Here is a 23723-nt window from a genome sequence, read left to right as displayed (position 1 = left end):
CTGAAAACTCCTGTTACGTTTTTATTTTTCTATAACATAAAACATATTCGAAATTTATTTAACTATGGCATGCTTTGTATTAAAAAATTTCCAGACTCAAAGGTTTGTCTGTACTCAATGTAAATTTTGAGGGGAAAATGCAGCCATTTTAGCCAAAGGGTCCACATGAACCTCAAAGCTTATTGTTCCTTGCCATTTTTCTGAAGTCATATGCAAAGATTGACTTGTGAAAAATAATGATAATCAAATTTTGAAAAATGCATCCATATATCATAAAATTGGTTGAACTTGTCTTAGTAGTTTCAGAGGAGAAGATGTTTTAAAAGATAACAAAAATTTACAAAAATTGTTAAAAATTTACTATAAAGGACAGTAACTCCTTAAGGGGTCAACTGACCATTTTGGTCATGTTGACTTATTTGTAGATCTTACTTTGTTGAACATTATTGCTGTTTACACTTTATCTTTATCTATGATAATATTCAAAATAATAACCAAAAACGGCAAAATTTTCTTAAAACAAGAAGTAATTATAACAGGATGCTGTTACGAAGTCTCCCAAACAAAGCTCCAATAACTCTCCATTCATATGGTCCCAAGTTCATTTGATTTGAATTTTTGTCCCATACAAGATAATAGCACATTCTCAAATTGAACAAGGTAGGGACGACCCCAGACACTTCCCTTAAATTTCATTTGATTAGCTTTATTGTCCCATACAAGAATATATACGGTTTAGGGGTGGGGATGTTGACCGTTTACAAGTTTTCAAACAAGAAGGGGTGGGGTGACCCCCTAAGGACTTCCCGTTTATTTTATTTCATTTTTTTTATTGTCCCCTACAAGAATATATATGGTTTAGGGGTGGGGATCTGGACCGTTTACAAGATAATAGTACATTCTCAAATTGAACGGGTTGGGGGGTGACCCCCAGGAACTTAAATTTAATTTCATGTGATTTGTTTTATTGTCCCATACAAGAATATATACGGTTTAGGGGTGGGGATGTTGACCGTTTACAAGTTTTCAAACAAGAAGGGGTGGGGTGACCCCCTAGGGACTTCCCTTTTATCTTATTTTATTTGTTTTATTGTCGCCTACAAGAATATATATGGTTTAGGGGTGGGGATCTGGACCGTTTACAAGATAATGGTACATTCTCAAATTGAACGGGTTGGGGGGTGACTGACCCCCAGGAACTTAAATTTAATTTCATGTGATTTGTTTTATTGTCCCATACAAGAATATATATGGTTTAGGGGTGGGGATGTTGACCGTTTACAAGTTTTCAAACAAGAGGGGTTGGGGTGACCCCCTAGGAACTTCCCTTTTATTTTATTTCTTTTGTTTTATTGTCCCCTACAAGAATATATATGGTTTAGGGGTGGGGATCTGCACCGTTTACAAGATAATAGCACATCCTCAAATTGAACGGGGTGGGGATGACCCCCGGGAACCTCCCTTTAATTTTATTTGATTTGTTTTATGGTCCCATTCAAGAATATATATGGTTTAGGTGTGGGGATCTGGACCGTTTACAAGATAAAAGCATATTCTCAAATTGAAGGGGGTGGGGATGACCCCCCATGGACTCCCCCTTTATTACATGTGATTTGTTTTATGGTCCTTTAATCATTTCTGAAGACTGCATGTATCTATCACTTACAGTTTTTAAGTTATATTCATTTGAAAAATTTGGAAAATAAAATCCCATAGGGTTCTATAGTAAACCCCACCCTCCTTTCTACCCCCCAAAATACCCCTTAAAAGACCCCAATGCACAAACGAAAGATTGATGGCTCACATAGACATATTAGTCTACCCTTTTATGAAATCCTACGTTAATCTGACAAGCGGTTTTGGAGAAACGCTGCGGACAAGTTCATTTTTTAAAGTGGCGGAAGAAGAAGAATAAAAAAACCTGAGCAAAAACAATAAGTCTCCAAACTTTGTTTGGGAGACTTAATAACCAATTCAGGGGCAGCAACTTGACAACGGGTTGCACGATTTTTACGCATCCATTTCGTATAATCGTCAAAAAAATATTTCACTCGGTCAGTGTTGATGTGAAAATATGGCAGCTGATTAATGGTCGTGTTTAGAAGCGGATTGTCACTTTTGTTAACAATCAACGAAGAAGAATTGATATTTAGGTAAGAAATGTATAACAAATTCAATAAGATATAGTGTATTTCGATGACGGATCGATGTTTACGTTTGTTAAATCTCTTTGCCAATTTGAGTTCCCCCCCCCCCCCTTTTTTTGTTGCGATAACCGGATTAAAGAGAAACGTCATTCTGAGGTCACTGCATAATAATAGAAAATATGTCGGCCAATTGTTGTCTAGAAGCCAACAATAAAAAAAGAAGGAAATTTCTTTTAAATTTGGACAAATTTATTAATTTTCGTTAGGAAAAAGTATATGTTCATAAGTTTTAAATTTAAAACTAGCCCTTTAGTAATAAAAAATATATGCATATTTTTTTTTTAATTTGAAGTTTCATATGACTTTCAATATTGATACTATATATTACGATCTTTGCAACTATATATTATTCCAATGGGAACAAATTGTGTCTCTCTTCTTGCCGACTTGTTTCTTTATTATTATGAGGCTGACTTCATGCAGGAACTTCTTAGGAAGAAAGATAAGAAGTTAGCGATATCCTTTAACTCTACTTTCCGCTATATAGATGATGTTCTTTCACTAAATAATTCAAAATTTGGTGACTATGCGGAACGCATCTATCCCATCGAACTAGAGATAAAGGATACTACAGATACAGTTAAGTCGGCCTCATATCTTGACTTACATCTAGAAATTGACAATGAGGGTCGGTTGAAAACAAAACTTTACGACAAAAGAGATGATTTCAGCTTTCCAATTGTGAACTTTCCATTTCTAAGTAGCAACATTCCAGCAGCACCTGCATACGGGGTATATATCTCCCAATTGAAACGATATTCCCGTGCTTGCATTTCCTATCATGATTTTCTTGATAGAGGGTTGCTGCTCACAAGGAAGCCATTAAACCAAGAGTTCCAAATGGTGAAGTTGAAATCATCCCTTCGTATATTTTACGGACACCATCACGAGTTGGTTGACCGTTATGGAATAACCGTTTCACAAATGATTTCGGATATGTTCCTTACGTCGTAACTACAATCCCCTTCCCTTTCATGAATGTGACCTACCGAATTAGACTATTTACCGGATTTGTTATCAAATAAGCAACACGACGGGTGCCACATGTGGAGCAGGATCTGCTTACCCTTCCGGAGCACCTGAGATCACCCTAGTTTTTGGTGGGGTTTGTGTTGCTTATTCTTTAGTTTTCTATGTTGTGTCATGTGTACTATTGTTTGTCTGTTTGTCTTTTACATTTTTAGCCATGGCGTTGTCATTTTATTTTCGATTTACGAGTTTGGTATCTTTCGTCCCTCTTTTATAACCCGATGTCTCTGCTGGTGGACATTTTGTCCCCGAGGACATCATCCGACCAGTAGCAAAATTACATTTGCATGAAATGACGAAGATCAAACGGAATACTGGCTCGGACGTCGCCCAGTATAAAAAGGTCCGAAACAGACGTCACCATGGACACGGTGTCGTCTGATACGGCAGGTGTCCCCTCATCACCAGACATGACTAAATATCTCAAACTTGACTCATTTAGATCATCATACTAGTGACAATAGCAATATCTCACATATACAGCTATGTTCAGTTCTCCTTAAAGACATTTGGATTTTGATGACTCACAACCACACTGTAGCATTTCGAAATGTGAGACCAAAGGCTGCAAAACTTGTAAAATTTTAATAACAGATGCTGAATTCACTAGCAATTTAACGAAGAAGTCATTTTTTTACCAGAAGTTACGATGATCTGAATTGTAAATCAATAAATGTCGTCTACGGATTAGAGTGCAATCTTTGCTGATTGGTATACGTCGGTGAAACGAAAGGAAGGCTAAACAAACGTATGTGCGGTCATTGATCAGACATTAACATCAATGCAAACGACATTCGATACCAGCATTTTAATCAGCCCGATCATTCCATCGTTTCTATGACAGTTCGCATTACCGAAAAAATATACGATAGCTCTAACAATCCTAATCTTGCAACGCCTCTCCGTAGACTAATAGAGGACTACTGGATTAGACAATTGGGAACTGTGACACCATATGGTTACAATGACAAAATTGATGGTATAGGTATTCTATCTAGTCCTTCGTGTAGCTCGGTGAATGTGATGAATATTTTCAACTCGACTCCTCGACGTAGACGCAGTCATGGTCATCGTCAATATACATCACCTACTCTGCATGATGTCTCTATTAATGACTTAATTGCTGCCATTTATACAAAAGCCATTAGGTATTCATCACATTCGCACGAAACTTTATTCATTACCCCTTTCTAAACTTCATTCTCTGTTCAATTTATGTTTGGAAACCACTGTTACAAACCCTCATTCAAACCAATACAAAATTACAGCTATAATTTCGGAGATTGCAAGTCACAAACTTTTCAAGCCAGTCCGCATTGGAGAAGATCATTCCTTAATCTTTCCTTTGCCAACGAAGGTCTCGATGGCGTCAACTCAGACAATATCCTTCATCATAAATTAGTTCAATCGAAAATACCTCCTTATTTCAAAGATCAGCCTGTACCAATCATTTCTTATACTTATACCAAACCTATTGCAACTAAAATTTTCAATTACAAAGAGGTTTTGCAGGATCTCAATATTGACGACTTCAAGTCTAAACCTCCTGATTGCGCCTGTTCTAGTTCCCAATTCATATATAATCCGGCTGGCCACGTTATTACCGGTGATCTCAACATTGTTAATAACACTTCCCTACGAAATGTGTTATCAAAAGGTCCGAAATATCGTAAGCCTAAATCCATCAATTGGAAATACAACTTTAAAATTTTGATGGATTCAGTCGAGGATTATGCCAGGCAATGGACTAAACGCGAGAAGGAAGACGTAGACATTCTTTCAGAATGGATTAAGGCAGTAAGGTCGTTGATACAAATCAGAATTAAGAGCCGCCGTGGTGTAGTGGTTAGTGCATCGGACTACTAACACAAAGGTTCCTGGTTCGATTCCCGTCTGGGATGAAAAGTATCTTGTCTTAGTGGGGGGGGATAAATCTTACTTTGTACGTTTTGGCGTTGTCAGTTTATTTTCGATTTATGAGTTTGACTATCCCTTTGGTATCTTTCGTCCCTCTTTTACGATCTTTGCAGATTCATCAACGTAAAACAATTGAATTTTTAGGGGTCTTCCCTACGTTATCCTGTTTTTTTAAACTGGCAAATCAGAATCAGATAGTTCTGGTGGTCATGTTTTCCTTTTTTTAATTATATCCAAATGGGGTTGTTTGTAAGGCACCCTCATAGATCATCAATGTCATGAATAGTAAAATTTGGCGTAGTGGACTCATAGTATGGGGAAATAGGAATTTCCATATGGTTTCAATGAAAACATTGTACGATCAATGCCCCATTGTATAAAATGAATTAAGGACTGTTTAATTCAATACTTCATCTAAAAGTTTGATTATAGAAGATTAAAGAAAACCTAGCCGCAAATTAGAATGATTGCCTCGTGGTGTTTTTTATCTGATCATGGCCAAATGATGAGGAAATATTTTTGGGTACCTCAGAAATTTTGCCAATTTGGTTATTTCAGTCATGTAATTTAAGACTAAAAACTATCTGCATATTGAGGTATAGCCATCTATAGCAATGATTTCCATGCACTTGGATGGAGAGTTGTCTCATTGGCACTCATACCACATCTTGTTATATCTATTGGTAGGTTAGCAAAATACTAAAATAAAAGAAAGCACTCTTGGTTGATTTTCGAAATACTTGGTTTCTTATTGATTATCTGACCTCATTTACAACATGTGTCTATAAATCAGCAGCTCAAACTGATTGGTAGGCGTTTCATGATGCATTCAGCACCATTATGCTTTTCAAGGTAGTCGGTTTTCAGTGGTAGAGGAAGTGGGAGTGCCTGAAAATTACCACTGACCTTCGTACTAAAACCGACAATCCTGGCGCATCAACAATGTGCAGAATTTAAAATCACACCTCAGTGTTGATAGGCTAGTGATACAGTAGTTTGACTATTTAACCACTTGGCCACTAAAGCCCCCATAATAGCTCAAAACTTGAGCAAGTTGGGCTAGAAATTAATGCAATTACACAAAGCATTATTTAGTCATCTGTTAAATGGACAACAAAATGCTTGCATTTTTATTTTTGTATATCTGTAAATTCAGGTAGATTTCATGCATGATCATGTGATTATTAGCAACAAAATTAACATACAAAATGTGTGAGTTTTGCAAAATGTTAAATAACAATTTCATTCATACACTTTCATCACTTTCATTTGCATCATTATGAATGAAATAATTTAAGGCTTGTATGTACAAACGTTCAATAAATTATACTTAAACAGCAAAAAAGTTTACAAGATACTTGTACTTGAATTTTTCATTCTGACTTTTACAAAATCAGAATTCAGGAAGGAGAACTTTTTTTTATCATTAATTGTTTTAAATGTATAAATGGTAAAAAAAATTTCTGATATGCAGTCCAAGCCTTAACATTGAGGTTAACTGTACAAAGAGGCTATACAAAACTGTTTCAAAACTATTTTTTTTTATTAAATAACAAACCTTCTCATTAATTTCATCATGAATATTTATATTTTGACAAAAAAGTTAAGCATATTTCAAATGAATAAGCTTACCTACTTATAATAAATAAATAACATTATTCTTTGAACAGCTTGAATGTAACATATGCAATGTTCCAACTTATAACTGCAAAAAAACATTAAGAAAAATAGTTTACGTGGGAAGTTAAAAGCTAGCTCATAAATAATATTTCATACAATAAATGATATGATATGAAAACTGACGTCTAATAGAACCAGATATCTACATTGTAAGCTTCTGAAAGGAACCAATTTCCGATTTATTCTTGATGCTAGAAATCTCAACTGCTCTGAAGGTTGATTGATTTGTCATATTTATGTGTAGGGTTCAAATATTCAAGGGTTATGCGACTCATGAAAATAGAGAATTTTATTATTTATTCTTTCACTATTTTTGTCGAATTTTGAGAGGAGATATAAAAAATTAAATGAATCATTAACAAATTACAAAAACTGAAATCCATGGCCAAGATGAAATAATTTTAAAGATAAGTTTTTACAATACTGTGAAAATGGGCAAGTTTTTCATAGATTTCATTTCTTTGGACAAACAATGAATTGAAAAAAGCAAGTATTGTGAAAACGGTTGTATTTTTAACATTAACAATATCAAGTTCATGCACTTAAGTCAGTAAAAGGTAATATAATTATCATTTATCAAATTAATCCATCATATAATTATTTGTTTTGCAAATTTTAATATTTTAGTAATTATTTTGGGCTTGAAAAAAATGGGTAACAATTTATATGATAACTTTACATACATGTACATGTATATAGAGGATTTTCATGTTATTGTATATGGCGCTTTTGTATAGTTTCAAATAGACAACTGTGGTGAAATCTGTAGGTCAGATTTGATAACAGAGTTTCTGTTCCATTGATTTGTTGAGATAAAAGCACTACAAATTCAAAACCTACAAATAAACTATGAAAAAAAACCCGAAAAAAAAGCCATTCCAAAATTTATAAAAACAATGGTAAATACAGGATAATAATTATATGGTTTACATTCCTCTAAAATAATTCAAAATGATCCTCCAACTTTTTGGGGTTTGTATTAAATGCTCAATCTTTAGTTTTCTGTGTAGAGTTGAGAAACTTGTCTGTTTTTTCATTGTGTTTGTTGTTGCCTGTTTTACTTTATTGTTTTTGGACACTTACATTGTAGTATCTTCTTCCTCTTTTTACATAATTTCTACTTAACTAAAACAAAACTAATCTGAAAACTGATTAAAGATCTTTATAAATCTCATCCAAAAGATATATCAAAATGCAATTAAAAATAAAGATGATAACAAAAAACAATGAAAAAAAAACTTAGCACCAAAATATATACAACATTGTTTCTCAAAATTTATAATCATCATTGATGATCATTAGAATGAGACCTTCATGATACATTAGGTTCTTTAAACAACCTTTTATTAGTGTCAGAAATAAAAGGCTCTTTATTTTTAACAATGACTCACACACCAAAACAAAAAATCCTTATCAAAAAGGTTTAAAAATTTTAACTCTATTTGTTGATTTTTTATATCTAGTTATATCTAGTATTAAAAACATGAATAAACAACTGCTGTGTAACAATGTTTATATAGACCTGTTTTTTATCAACAAAATTAAAGATATGAGAAATGTGACAGATCACAGATTATCAATCACTTCATGTTAAAGTGTTGTTGTACATAAATTTCTACGTAATACAAGTTTAAATTAAACATGTATGTAGTTTGACATACTTTTCATGACACATAATATCTAGTACAACTTATAGTTCTTTGAAGCCAACACCAAATCTTGTTATCACCAATCCATTTATGGTGTGTTATGAATCTAATGGCATCTTAAACTTTGATAAGGATTCATTCTTCTGTTTTAACTTGTCTTTTCTTTTCTGGTTATTTCCACCAACAGATGTAAATTCTACATTAATTTTTCTACCCCCTAATGTTGTGTGGTGAAGTCGTAAGGCAATCTGAAAAACAATAGTCATACTTTGTAATACAATTTATTAATGTTTGTCTTTTAAAAAATAATCTTAAATTTTAAACCAACTGGGCTACAAGTAACACAATTTACACCATATATCACAATAGACAATATACATATAGTGTCTTGAAATATGAAATTTATTTGTATGAGGCTTAGAAAAGGGAGAAATGGGAGGTTTTAGCGAGTATTTCCCCGTTTCGTGCCGAATACAAATAAATTTCATATTTCAAGACACTATACGTATATTGTCTTTATACTGAAATAGATAAAAAAATAAAATAAAAAAGTTTCCCTCTAGGGGTACCATTTTGGGGTATTTCCCTGTAAGTGTAGTCCAGGCAGTAAGACATCGACATTTTAAGGAATTAGAAAGGGAAAATGAACTTAATTAATAGCATTTAATAAACATGGTATATAAATTACCAATTTGAGGACATAATAAGTTTAAAGTTTGACAATTGTTATTGCATGTTGTCATGGTTGTGATGTGACGTTGTTGATGAAATACAGTAGTTCCGGTAAGTAGATTAGTTGAGGTCATTGACATATACAGCTAACGTTTACATGTATAGTAAAATAGCTGATTGCAGTATAAATAACCCTAAGCATATAGGCTGATTAAATACTTTGTGTCATTATCCAATTATAAACACAATTCTCTTGGTCTGCTGACCATGCTAACAGGCAAATGATAGGCTAACCCTAAGCACGTGGTTAACCCTTCAGGGACAGCTGGAATAATTCATGTTCCCAAAACAGTCATATTGTCTAATATAAGTCTATGGTATTGTAGAAAGCAGAACATAGTGATATCACATTAAGGATGTTCGCTTCTCATGTTTTTGATTTTTTGTCAGATATTCCAATTCCTCTAGATCCAATGTAATGCAATTAAAAAAAAAATTGCAGACAATCCCCTACTTTTCTTTCCATAATTTGATTACATAAAGTTTAAATGTCATCTTTGAAAATCTTACAAAATCCTTATTATTTTTTTATTGTTTTTCCAAGAAAAAAAGACACCAATGTTAAGTGAATGAAAAATCCAGAGATAATTATTTCCCGTCAAATTTTCAATAGCTTATATCTGTAAAACAAGCAAACAGACCCTTCAATTTTTTTCTGCTTTTTTAGTTTCTTTATTTATATACATCAATTTATAACAGTCTTTTATAAAGCTGGTTATTTTGAAACACAATAACATCCTCTTCATGATACATATCCAAGTTATAGTCCTGATCATGCAGGCAATATCTATACATATATAACACTAACAGGCTATTATTTCAACTTGGAATTATTTTTAATTCTGGAATTGGCATACTGGCAATTTCTTGTGCTTGAAATTTTTAATAAATTTCATGTTTATTCTGTATCATAATATAATGTTTTGAGCAGCGCACAACACTTTCCATACAATATATTTTGTATGGAAAGTGTTGTGCCCAGCACAGTACATTCTATTGAAAATGTGATATCTTCTTTGTAATAGAAAGTGTTGTGTGCCACACATAACATTAAAATACAGAATAAGCATACAAATGTAGAATTTATCAACAATTTCAAGCACAAGAAATTATGCAAATTCCATAATTAAAAATAATTCCAAGTTGAAATAATGGCCTGTTATATGTGCTTATGGATAGCAGTCAGTTGTCAATCAATCAATTGACCATTCACATTTTGAAATTCAGCCTTACAAGGCATAAATATCTAACTAAAGTAATGTAGCTTTTTTTTATAAGTGTAATTTTCATCAGATTAGTGACCACCTGAGAGGTCAGTTCATTTCCCTGGTGCCATCAAACAATTAAAAAAAAGTCTTCCTTATACTGTAAATTCAAAAATTATTGCATGCGTTTATTATTGCGAAATTTGTCCTTTTGGACTAAAATGCCAGTTTATTTTTTGCAAGATTGAGAGAAATCCTGTTTAATTCATATACAAAATTTTAAAAAAGTTTAAATTATTGCAATTATAACCCTCTCACATTTTTCGCAATAATGAAAACATCGCAATAATTTCTGAATTTACAGTAATTGCATTTATTAATTTCAGTGATATTGTTGTCTTTTTTCAAAACTACCTCTACCGTTTTTTATTGGGAAAAATGCATATTTTTTATTGAAATTGGGAAATTTGTATATTAAACACATCCCTGAGGTTTTGTTGACCTTTGCTGTCTTTTTGCACTGTTTTTTATGTATATTTTGGTTGTCAGACATTTTCAACCAGAAAGGTACTTTTCGGAGAGGGGAAAGAAACAGAAGCAATGATGGTACTTAATGCATTGAAAACTACTTGTGTTACAAACACCATGATGATTCTGATCAGAAAACCGGATCTCAAAAGTGCTTTCTAATATAAAAATAATAACATTAATACGATATTAACAAACATTACTACCAATGTCATCACTGTTTGGGGAAAATGTAAAACTTTTTGGGAGGAATTTTAAGCCATTTGTTTTAGTAATTGGGAATTTTCTCTAGGGGAAAAGGCCGAATTTCGGCTGTAATTTGAGGCAAACAATATCACTGAATTTAATGGTCACAAACAATATACAATTATTCAGCAGCATACAAACTTGACTAGCGTTTGGTTCAATTTTTTTAGTTACTTACACCATGGCTTATTCTGTCTTTGAATTCAATATAAGCAAATCCTCTAGACTGTTGTTTAGCTTTTTCCTGAGGTATTCTAACCTTCTTCACTCCTCCTATTATGGAAACAAAACAAATTTTAGAAATGAGTTTATAATACAACTAATATTTCTATCTAACTCTCGAGTTGACCTCCGAATACCTCCAATGATCATATAAGCGATATAAACATTAATATAGATATAAAAATAGACAGGGTACTTGTGTACTTGGATTTTTCTAAGTCTGTTTAATTTCATATTATAGTTTATAAATATAAATCACTCATCATTTTTTACCTGTAAAAGAATAATGCTTTGTGGATCGAATCAGACAATCAAATGATTTTCCTTTGTTTCATTTTAATGTTGACATTCATTTCCTTCATATAACTCAATTCACACGATTCATGTGTTATCCATCACTAGCTAAAGGGTTAAATTGAAGTTCACATGAAAACGGATTCAATGAGGTCAAATTATTCACTTGCAAGAGAATAATTCATCATCAATGTTTCTTAGCTTATTTTGACAAAATTGAACCATACTGGTCACTTCAAGCAGATCATTATCTCATCATTATACTTTTATTAATGATTAAAAAAAAACCCAACATATTTTAGATTATTTATACATGTTTATCGCTATTTTGTGCATTTTCCCTTTGATCTTTTTTGTCATAATTTTTCATATCATGCTACTCCCTTGAGATGGAAAATTATCGCTAGAAACTAAGGAGCCACATGGCGTTGCTAATGAAATTGACAACCTCGTCATAGGTAAAATAGCTATAAACAGATTATCATTGGTCATCTCAACTAGATTGCTTTTCTCGCTTTCGCTGTGACCGGCTCAAGCGAGAAAATCAATCTTGTTGAGATAACCAACGATAATCTATAAATATCTCATAGCTATAGTTAGTGCCCCTTTGAACTGAAAAAAATCTGAAAACTGTCTAAAATACCTTTTAAATGCATATGTCTATTATGTAAATACTGATTTTATCTGTAACATTATCACAACTAATTACATATACTAAGTAGCATGACCCATGTGCAACCAACCATGCATGTCTGACTGATTTTATTGAACCTGTTTTCAGCTATTGATTTGATTGACAACAGATTATCTTATCATCAACATTTAGGTGGCTGCAGCTGGTGCATGGCCTTTTTAAAAACTGCAACATTTTTCAGACCATAACATGGAATGCACTGTACACCTGTATATTAATTTGCATTAAAATGCGTATGAGACGGAAGGAAGGAATATTATTTTTTAGGTATGGTTTGTGGGTTTCTTGTTGTGTGTTAACTTTGTGTTTTCAAAATTACATCTTTTGGTAAATGAGGGATTTTTGGAAGTTCACAAGACTAACCATGCTAACAAAGATGAGAGATTTCTTACTTGAGACAGACGCATTAATATAGCTAGGTTAGACAAGTTTTGTGAGATATCAACTCCCCTCCTTTACCTACATGTATAGACAATGTGGAATTAACAAACATAAATACAATCACTTAAACTTATTAAATGGATTCTGGTTTTACCTGTTTTTCTAAAATGTTCCTCCAGGTTTTCTTTTGTTACATTGTAAGGTAAATTCCCAATAAATAAAACGTAGTTTGTTTCTAACTTTGGTTTGGTATCTGATGTATTGTTACTTTCCTGTTTTATGTTATCATTCTTTTTGCTTGCCTTGTCTGTACTAATTTTAACTTTGTCTTGTACTTTTGATTTAGCTGTTTTCTGTGAGTTTGGTGAAGCTTTCGATGGGGTTTGGTGTTCTGACGATAACACTTTCTTAGTTTGGTCGGATGGTTTAAATCCTCCTTTATTTTCAGTTGTTATTACAAAATGGTCAACAGCACTAGGATTTGGTCTCAATCCTACAAACAGAAAATAATACAGCAATTCAATATTTTTTTATACATTGTTTTATTTTCCCTCATTAGTCATGCTATATTTAGTTACCGGTAGAAATCATTTAGAGTTTGTAAACAAGGACACAAAATAAAGTCAGTCTAAGCAATGTATTAAATTTTTTTTATCAAGATGCATATTTTCTGATACATTGTACTTGTTTTTTTTTTCAAAAGCTGAAGGTTTATTTTGATGGTGACATGGACAAGAATACATGTAAGCTACTGAAATTAGGAGACTTCCCTAGCCCATGAGTAAATGAAATGTAATCAGGAGACTTCCCTAGCCCATGAGTAAATGAAATCAGGCGATGTCTGGTACCATATATTCATGAAGTTTAACCAGGAGTTATTATAAGCCGTTCATGTCAGTCATCTGTCTTACAGTTATCTTCCTGTCTACTGTCTTTTCTTGAGAAGAGTTATTAATTGTGAGTTATCTTTGTTCTGTTCTGACCTAGAATCCCAATCCTGAATTTACTTGTATGGCTTTTGACTCATCTTATCATTTAAGGAATGACTGTAATATTTTTTCTGTCTGTGAAGAAATAACATAAAAAATGTAGTGCACACTGAAAAACGCGCGTAGCGGGTTATTTAACAGTGTGCACCACATTTTTTATGTTATTTCGAATAGACAGAAACCAGGTGCTCCGCAGGGCGCAGCTTTATACGACCGCAGAGGTCGAACCCTGAACAGTTGGGGCAAGTATGGACAAAACATTCTAGCGTGATACAGCTCTGAATTTGGATTGTGATCAAATTTTTGACATTACATGGTTTTTTTTTACACAAAACAAATGTCAAGATTTTACAAATTTTACAATTAAAGATATCTTCTTCAAACTTTTTAAATCTAAAATTAAATAGTTGACACAGCATAGGTTTCTGACACAGAATGAATGTGGTCTAATGAACTTAAAAGTTTGTTTTTGCCTTTTAGCAATTCACTATGCTGTTGAATATTAATCCTCTCAAAAAAATGTTTGAAGAAATTTTCTTTTTATTTATGAAATCTGAAATGAGAAAAATTTAACCCCCCCCCCCTTTTTTCACATCCCTGTTTCCCTTTTTCCAAAACTGATATCAATTCAAATTTCTAATGGAGTTTGCAACAATAACTACTCTTTTAAATACATCATAAAATATTAAAATGTAAAATAAAGTGCTTGTTATCACTGAATGGTAAAGATTGGTTGGTAGTAAAAGTGAATATGCATTGTTTATTGTATAAAACAATAAAAAAAACTTCATCAGCAACATTTTATATTGGCAAATTTCCAATGAAGTTATTTACATAAAGTTATTGGCAAATAAAAATAGAAAATGACATCATAGTCATGTCTGGCAAATGTCAAACATACATTATCTAAAAACATTTTAGATAAGATAAGGAAATAAGATGTAAAAAAACTGCTTGTTATCACTGAATGGTAAAGGTTATTTTAATTTATCAGTTGGTAGTAAAAAGTGAATATACATTGTATATTGTATATAACAAAGATTTAAGTTGATTCTGGACAAAGAAAGATAACTCCAATTAAAAAAAAATCTTGCTATTGCACAATATTTTGCAATTAGATATTTCTTGCTTACTATTCTGGACAAAGAGAGATAACTCTAATTAAAAAAAAATTTGCTATTTCACAATATTGTGCAATTAGATATTTCTTGCCATTGCGCAATACTGTGCAATTGAAAAGACTTGCTATTGCACAATACTTAATATAATAATTTTAGATCCTGATTTGGACCAACTTGAAAACTGGGCCCATAATATAAAATCTAAGTACATTTTTGGATTCAGCATATCAAAGAACCCCAAGATTTCAATTTTTGTTAAAATCAGACTAAGTTTAATTTTGGACCCTTTGGACTTTAGTGTAGACCAATTTGAAAACAGGACCAAAAATGAAGAATCTACATACACAGTTAGATTTGGTATATCAAAGAACCCCATTTATTCAATTTTTGATGAAATCAAACAAAGTTTAATTTTGGACCCCGATTTGGACCAACTTGAAAACTGGGCCCATAATCAAGAATCTAAGTACATTTTTAGATTCAGCATATCAAAGAACCTAACTGATTCATTTTTTGTCAAAATCAAACTAAGTTTAATTTTGGACCCTTTGGACCTTAATGTAGACCAATTTGAAAACGGGACCAAAAGTTAAGAATCTACATACACAGTCATGACAGTTAGATTCGGCATATCAAAGAACCCCAATTATTCAATTTTGATGAAATCAAACAAAGTTTAATTTGGACCCTTTGAGCCCCTTATTCTGTTGGGACCAAAACTCCCAAAATCAATACCAACCTTCCTTTTATGGTCATAAACCTTGTGTTTAAATTTCATAGATTTCTATTTACTTATACTAAGGTTATGGTGCGAAAACCAAGAAAAATGCTTATTTGGGTCCCTTTTTGGCCCCTAATTCCTAAACTGTTGGGACCTAAACTCCCAAAATCAATACCAACCTTCCTTTTGTAGTCATTAACATTGCATTTAAATTTCATTGATTTCTATTTACTTAAACTAAAGTTATTGTGCGAAAACCAAGAATAATGCTAATTTGGGCCCTTTTTTGGCCCCTAATTCCTAAACTGTTGAAACCAAAACTCCCAAAATCAATCCCAACCGTTTTTTTGTGGTCATAAACCTTGTGTCAAAATTTCATAGATTTCTATTAACTTAAACTAAAGTTATAGTGCGAAAACCAAGAAAATGCTTATTTGGGCCCTTTTTGGCCCCTAATTCCTAAAATGTTGGGACCAAAACTCCCAAAATCAATACCAACCTTCCTTTTGTGGTCATAAACCTTGTGTTAAAATTTCATAGATTTCCATTCACTTTTACTAAAGTTAGAGTGCGAAAACTAAAAGTATTCGGACGCCGGACGACGACGACGCAGACGCCAATGTGATAGCAATATACGACGAAAAATTTTTAAAATTTTGCGGTCGTATAAAAATATTACAGTCATTTCTTATAATTTAATTCTAAATTCCATTTTAAACTGTAGAAAACAATGAAAAAACGTTGATGACATCACGGTCACATGACTAAATTATGTCTATGGGCTCATAACAAAATAACGTCAGTCAATCAGAGGACGCGTTACATCCAAAATTAAATTGTATACATATAATTAAGACATAACTGATTGGTATATGAAGCTTTGCAGATGTCCATAGGTAGTTTTTCAGTCATAATTTGAAATTAAGTTACATGTAACCTGGCAACAAGTAACATAGGCATGTAAATGGACATGTCAATTGGACATGCTTTGATACTATATATATCCTTGAATTTTTACTAGATAACATTTTTGTTCGCTTTGGGGATTCCGTATATCGTCAGATTATCGGAATTCCAATGGGGACTAACTGTGCACCACTTATTGCGGACCTGTTTTTGTATTGTTATGAGTTACAATTTATGACAAAAATAAGCAAAGACCAATCGAAACAACATCTGATAAACAAATTTAATAATACTTTTAGATATTTGGATGATATTTTGGCTCTCAATAATGACGACTTCAGTATGTATATTAATGAAATTTATCCTGTTGAACTTACTTTAAATAAAGCTAATACTAACAATGACCACTGCCCTTTTCTCGATCTTGATATCTATATCACTAATGGAAAGCTGAATACTAAAATTTATGATAAAAGGGATGACTTTTCATTTCCTATCGTTAATTATCCGTTTTTAGATGGTGACGTTCCCTTGCCACCATCTTACGGTGTTTATATATCTCAACTTGTACGATTCGCTCGTGTATGTAACAATGTTTTAGATTTTAACGAGAGAAATTTATGTATTACTGAAAAATTATTACACTAGGGTTTTCGATATCACAAACTAGTCAAAACATTTACTAAATTTTATCATCGGTATAAAGACATCATTCGTAAATATAGCTCAACATGCAGACTTCTAATACGTTCAGGTATTTCACATCCAATTTTTTATGGAAATATTCTTTATAAAGCACAAAGGTGTCAGTATTCACCTCAGAAACTTACAAAACCTTTGAATAGACTTATTAAGAAGGGATATAATTACGATACTATTGTCAAGTCATTAAAGATTGCATATTTTGGCGTTAATATTGAGTCACTGATAAGGTCTTTGCATCGGAACTAAACACATTTATTCTAAAAACAGTTGTTGGCATGACACGGGTTATGTTCTTCTCATATATATTATGATGGTATGATACTAAACCCCTAACGGGAAGGATTGTGCCTGATGTTCATATGATGAAATCATAATCTTTCAGTCAGTTTAATTGAAGTCTGGAGCTGGCATGTCAGTTAACTGCTAGTAGTCTGTTGTTATTCATGTATTATTGTCATTTTGTTTATTTTCTTTGGTTACATCTTCTGACATCAGACTCGGACTTCTCTTGAACTGAATTTTAATGTGCGTATTGTTATGCGTTTACTTTTCTACATTGGTTAGAGGTATAGGGGGAGGGTTGAGATCTCACAAACATGCCGCATTTTTGCGCCTGTCCCAAGTCAGGAGCCTCTGGCCTTTGTTAGTCTTGTATTATTTTAATTTTAGTTTCTTGTGTACAATTTGGAAATTAGTATGGCGTTCATTATCACTGGACTAGTATATATTTGTTTAGGGGCCAGCTGAAGGACGCCTCCGGGTGCGGGAATTTCTCGCTACATTGAAGACCTGTTGGTGACCCTCTGCTGTTGTTTTTTATTTGGTCGGGTTGTTGTCTCTTTGACACATTCCCCATTTCCATTCTCAATTTTATTTGCAACAGTAAAAATTCTAATGCAAACTAAACAAATCATTCAAATTTAGTCATGATTTCAACGTAAAATTACCATTAAACAAAAATTCCTCCAAATGATGTTACATGTATTTTCTTTTGCTCCTAAACTAGGTGATGTTATATGTATGCTTTTGACATTAAATGTAAACACCGCACATTTTCTGGCTTCTTGTCCACTTCAGAATGTAAAAAATTTTATGAAAAGAAGAACTTTAGGTCCATAATGTGAGTTTTTTTTTGCTTATAATATTATTGGAGAAAATTTATGTCAATACATTCCCGAAATTTAAAATGTCAGCTACCTAAGTAAAAATCATTGATATAAAATAATTGCATTAGAAGAACCAGTTTAAGTTTTGAGTTGTGGAATTATCCCAGTTCTGTTTCACTTGTATTTGTCCAGTTTATTCATGTACATGTTCCATTTGATTTCTACAAATTGTCAATGTATATTAATTCCCAAACTTAACAACCATTACCTTCTCTTTTAGTTGCTCTTGTTTTCTGTTTTTCTGACCACCATTTCTGTCTTCTATCTTTCCTTGGTGTTGGGGAGGACATTTTATTTCCAACAGAAGTTCAAAAGTTACCCTACAAAAATAAAAGCATTTATTAAGAAATAAATTTTAAAACTGACTGCATTTATTAAGAAATAAATTTTAAAACTGACTGCATTTATTAAGAAATAAATTTTAAAACTGACTGCATTTATTAAGAAATAAAATTTTAAAACTGACTGCATTTATTAAGAAATAAATTTTAAAACTGCCTGCATTTATCAGTTTATTAAGAAATAAATTTTAAAACCGACTGAGAGGGGGCCACTGCTATTTTTACAAAAGTGGGTGTAATTTGGGTACTGTGATGTTACCACAAGGGTCTGAATAGTTTGGGTCATAGACTTGTGCAAGTATAAAAGGAAAAAATATTCAGTCTGTGCATCGAATGAAGTTAGATACAGTAACACTGGTAACTAGACACTTTTTGATAACTTTTCAAACATTTCAGGTTTGAAATATTTCATTACTTCCATTTTTTCAATACACTTAATTGCTTTTAATTCATGTTCACTATGATATACATTTTTTGTACATTTAAAGAAAAAAAGAGATACATCGAACTAATTACATTTGATAGAAGATATCTACTTGTTATCATAACAAAATTTGTAGAGTTATGCATTTATTTAATTGATCAATATATTTACAAATGTATCAATTTCAAGTCCAAATGAATGTACATGTAGCCATATGTTTTTAGCTATGAAGATCAAAAGTGCTCAGCTGCTGTTTTCAAAGACAAATGTGAGCATTAATATTTTATTATGCATGTTGTGTTTTTAGATGGGGATCAATAATATTTGATCTCAGAAATTTTAAAGAAAACAAAATACCTATAAATAATTTTTATTTCTAATAACATTCATGGGGTCCCTTTGACTAAAATGGTTGTTTTTTTTTCACCTGAAAAAGTACTGACAAACCTGTGTATGATGAAAATTTCAAAAAGTTTTAAGGCATAGCATGCCCTAGATAAATGAAATCAAATTGCGTTTTATAATATAATTGCATTCTGCATTTGATTATTTTAGTTCCTACTTTACATAAAATGCCAAATTAAGCAAAATTGGCAAAGAGGTTTGAGAACTTTCTGGGAATCCCCACAGGTAATAATTGAAGTAAACTGTATTGATTCAGATGGGCAATAGAAGGACAATGGATACCTGACAATCATTTGTGATAAGTTGGGACTAATACACAGAATGGGGCCTCAGTGACTGTGGTCTATGTAGTTTTGTACAATGTACATGTAGTTTTACTACTGTAATCAGTAGACAGTCAACACTGAGGTTGTGAGTTCGAACCCCACTTGTGCAGGTGCACTGGACTCCAATCTTTATTGACTAGGATTGTCATAAACTGGCTGCCAAGAAATAACCCCAAAGTGGTGTACAACCCTATACCTGTATATTGTCTGTTTTTTCTAGGATATCTAGTTAAGAAATTTGTTATTTTCAGAGTAAACTAAGGCCAAGGAAAAAATAATAGATACATTCAGATTGATCGATTGTTGGTGTTTTGATGCCCCTTTTAAAAATCTAACTAAATTTTAACTCTGAAAATAAATTTTTTCCTAACTACATGTAGTTGTCCTAGAAAAAAACAGACAGTATACAGGTTGTGCGTTTACTGTAGACTACTAGAGACTGTATATACATTTACAATCAGATAAACATAAATGCATCAAAAAACATTGTATCATAAACAATTTAATACAACCTGAGAAAGCTACATAGAAGGTTATTTGGGGACGATGGGTGATAATATATAAATAGTGTACCAAACAGTGGTGTATCCAGAAATTATCATAAGCATGATAAGGGGTGGGGGATTGAACTGACTGCCTAAGAGGGGGTGGCCAAGCCCACTCCAGTCATGCTTCAATGATTCCCTATATCATCAATGTTTGGGTCTTCAATAGTGAGAAAATCCTGCACCCAAAGGTGTGTTTCATGGGAGTCTCATTGGGGGGTTCTGATCCCAGATCCTGCTTTCTGTTTTATCAGATTCCTGTATCCTGCTTACACTATGTACCTAAGCAATTCTCATTTTTTGTAAATTCCTGTGTCCCGCTAAACTTCATTTCCCATTTTCACAGCACAATAATTTGACTTTCATGTGTCACGCTTACAAAAAGTCGGCAATCCCACGTCACGCTTAGACCCTAATAAGACCCACTTTCAGCTGGACCCTAATTAAAAAATGTGCACCAGTTCAGTTATAAGAGGGTCGTAATGGGGGTACATCAGTGACTATTAACAGTAAAAAGTCTTGCCAAACATGCCAAATGACATTAACAGTAATTTTTACATTGGTCAAGCATGCCTTTGACTTTCTCCATGGGTATTATCTTATCTTATTTAAATATTGAAAACTGTATTATTAATGTTAAACATACAAGAAATGTTATTATTATATTAGTTCCAGAGGTTTTTCAAATAATTATGACGTCTTAAAAGGTTATTATAGTTTTCTTTTTTGATGCCTTACATGGGCAGGAAAGCATCAAAACAAAAATTATCTATAATAGCCTAAGCTGCCTTTGAAGAGTCATAATTATTTGGACTATTCCAGAGGTAGATATCAGCAATAATTATTAAGATAAGACAACTTAACATGAAGATAAAGAAAGCATTTTTTCAACATAAGGTGTCGATTTGGCGTTCTTCTGAAATGTCCCCGGGTGCCAAAAAAAAAATCCTCGTGCCAAAGTGTCTGGATTTATAGTTAAGTTGTGAGTTAGCGTACGTGTGGCGGCGCATGTCATGTTCATCGAGGGTGTTTGAACTTTTCATTATGTCAGATTTAAGCTTTGCTTACCCGCAGATATTTAAAAATAGAAAATTTAAAAGTTGTGTGATGAAATAACTAACTATGTCTTGTTGAAAGAAGCATTGTCTTTTGTCATTTTCGATGCTTCAGAACTTTTTACTTCCGGTCGAAATATTTAAACTCCAAAGCAGTATCGGAAAAAGCCGTGTTTCCGACTGTCACGATTTTTTTCTATTGTGATTTAATTTTTAGCTCACCTGACCTGAAAGGTCAAGTGAGCTTTTCTCATCACTTGGCGTCCGTCGTCCGTAAACTTTTACAAAAATCTTCTCCTCTGAAACTACAGGGCAAAATTCAATCTCATTAAAATCCGATGTTCTGATACGCTACCCTCCACTAGTCTGATACGCTACCCTCCACTAGTGGAGAGTAGCGTATCAGAACATCGGATTTTAATGAGATTGGGCAAAATTTAACCAAACTTGGCCACAATCATCCTTGGAGTATCTAATTTAAAAAATGTGTCCGATGACCTGGCCATCAAACCAAGATGGCCACCATGGCTAAAAATAGAACACAAGGGTAAAAAGCAGTTTTTGGCTTATAACTCAAAAACCAAAGCATTTAGAGCAAATCTGACTGGGGTAAAGTTGATTATCAGGTCAAGATCTATCTGCCCTGAAATTTTCAGATGAATCGGACAAACCGTTGTTGGGTTGCTACCCCTGAATTGGTAATTTTAAGGAAATTTTGCTGTTTTTGGTTATTATCTTGAATATTATAATAGATAGAGATAAACTGTAAACAGCAATAATGTTCAGCAAAGTAAGATTTACAAATAAGTCAAAATGACTGAATTGGTCAATTGACCCCTTTAGGAGTTATTGCCTTTTATAGTCAAATTTTAACCATTTTTCGTAAATCTTAGCAATCTTTCACAAAAATCTTCTCCTCTGAAACAACTGGGCCAAATTAAACCAAACTTGACAACAATCATCTTTGGGGTATATAGTTTTAAAAATGTGTCCGGTGACCCGGCCATCCAACCAAGATAGCCGCCATGGCTAAAAATAGAACATGGGGTAAAATGCAGTTTTTGACTTATAACTCAAAAACCAAAGCATTTAGAGCAAATCTGACATGGGGTAAAGTTGATTATCAGGTCAAGATCTATCTGCCCTGAAATTTTCAGATGAATCGGACAAACCGTTGTTGGGTTGCTGCCCCTGAATTGGTAATTTTAAGGAAATTTTGCAGTTTTTGGTTATTATCTTGAATACTATTATAGATAGAGATAAACTGTAAACAGCATTAATGTTCAGCAAAGTAAGATCTACAAATAAATCAAACATAACCAAAATTGTCAGAGAACTCCTTAAGGAGTTATTGTCCTTTATAGTCAATATTGAACAACTTTTCGTCATTTTTGTAACTTGTACAAAAATCTTCTTTTCTAAAACTATGGCCACAATCATTACTAGGGTATCTATTTTAAAAAAGTGTCCCAACCCAGAGTAAAAGGGGAGTTGGGGTTCCATCTATATGTTCCCATTCAAATGCATTGATCATCCAAAAAAAAGGGGGGTTCCAACCGCAAGACCCCCCTCCCCCCCCCCTGGATCCGCCACTGATACGTCTCTGCAGGAACATACTAAGTAGGCCTATTTAGATATACTGTTTCCATGTCTCTGTTATTGTACATGTAAAACCCAATTTTATGTGATAAAAAGAAAACGTAGGGGCCTGAGACTACTATAACACTGTGTTATAGTAGTCTCAGCAGGGGCGTAGCTAGGTATTCAGTCAACTGTAGGCACCAACCACAAACTAAAAAAATAAATTCACAACACATTCTATTTAAAAGTTAATTTAGATCTATCTTAATTATCTCCCCTTATGTGGCAAAGTTGAACAAAAACAACTGAATCAAACAATAACACCATCTGTATTTTATTGTAAAATTCAGCCGTAAAAAATGATATAACACACAATTGTCTATATTATCATGAGAAAATCCTTACACATGAATAACATACTTATCGAAATTTGCACATTTCATTAAAGATCTAGACCGTTTAATTTTGTTATCTGCTATTTCCAAATCCAAGATAGAGGAAGACATTCCAGTAAGCCGAGATAACTCTGATGTCCAACGGCAGAATAAAGATTTTTGATCTCTTAAGAGATGATAATGAATTTGATCTTAGCACTGAAAATGTATACGATCAACCCTTATTTTGTAATCCAAATGTGTTGTTCGATGGAAAAAC

The 23723-nt window shown here is 32.9% G+C and overlaps 1 protein-coding gene across 2 annotated transcripts; it reads right to left on the bottom strand.

Moving 5' to 3' along the window:
* Positions 1 to 6271: 6271 nt before the first annotated feature.
* LOC143063167 (uncharacterized) lies at positions 6272 to 21686 on the bottom strand. 2 transcript variants are annotated; one of them, XM_076235153.1, is made up of 5 exons: positions 21555 to 21686; positions 18601 to 18712; positions 12939 to 13277; positions 11372 to 11466; positions 6272 to 8730 (listed from the first exon to the last, which is right to left on the bottom strand). In XM_076235153.1, exons 2-5 carry the CDS (start codon positions 18680 to 18682, stop codon positions 8581 to 8583), a joined length of 666 nt encoding a protein of 221 aa, XP_076091268.1. In that variant the 5' UTR covers positions 18683 to 18712; positions 21555 to 21686; the 3' UTR covers positions 6272 to 8580. The 2 variants fall into 2 exon arrangements, with proteins under 2 accessions (XP_076091268.1, XP_076091269.1); XM_076235154.1 differs by having other exon boundaries at positions 21502 to 21645.
* Between the last annotated feature and the right edge of the window lie 2037 nt (positions 21687 to 23723).

The sequence above is a fragment of the Mytilus galloprovincialis genome, chromosome 2 (assembly GCF_965363235.1).
Source record: "Mytilus galloprovincialis chromosome 2, xbMytGall1.hap1.1, whole genome shotgun sequence".
NCBI classification, from domain to species: domain Eukaryota; kingdom Metazoa; phylum Mollusca; class Bivalvia; order Mytilida; family Mytilidae; genus Mytilus; species Mytilus galloprovincialis.
This window is presented reverse-complemented; position numbering and strand designations above follow the sequence as displayed.

Bases quoted from the DNA above. Each gene is read 5' to 3' on its own strand.
- LOC143063167 (XM_076235153.1), bottom strand. From the start codon at position 18,682: ATGTCCTCCCCAACACCAAGGAAAGATAGAAGACAGAAATGGTGGTCA. The intron at 11,467-12,938 runs GTAAAACCAGAA...TTTCCATAATAG, and splicing joins GGAACATTTTAGAAAAACAG to GAGGAGTGAAGAAGGTTAGA. The intron at 8,731-11,371 runs GTAAGTAACTAA...ATTGTTTTTCAG, and splicing joins AAGACAGAATAAGCCATGGT to ATTGCCTTACGACTTCACCA.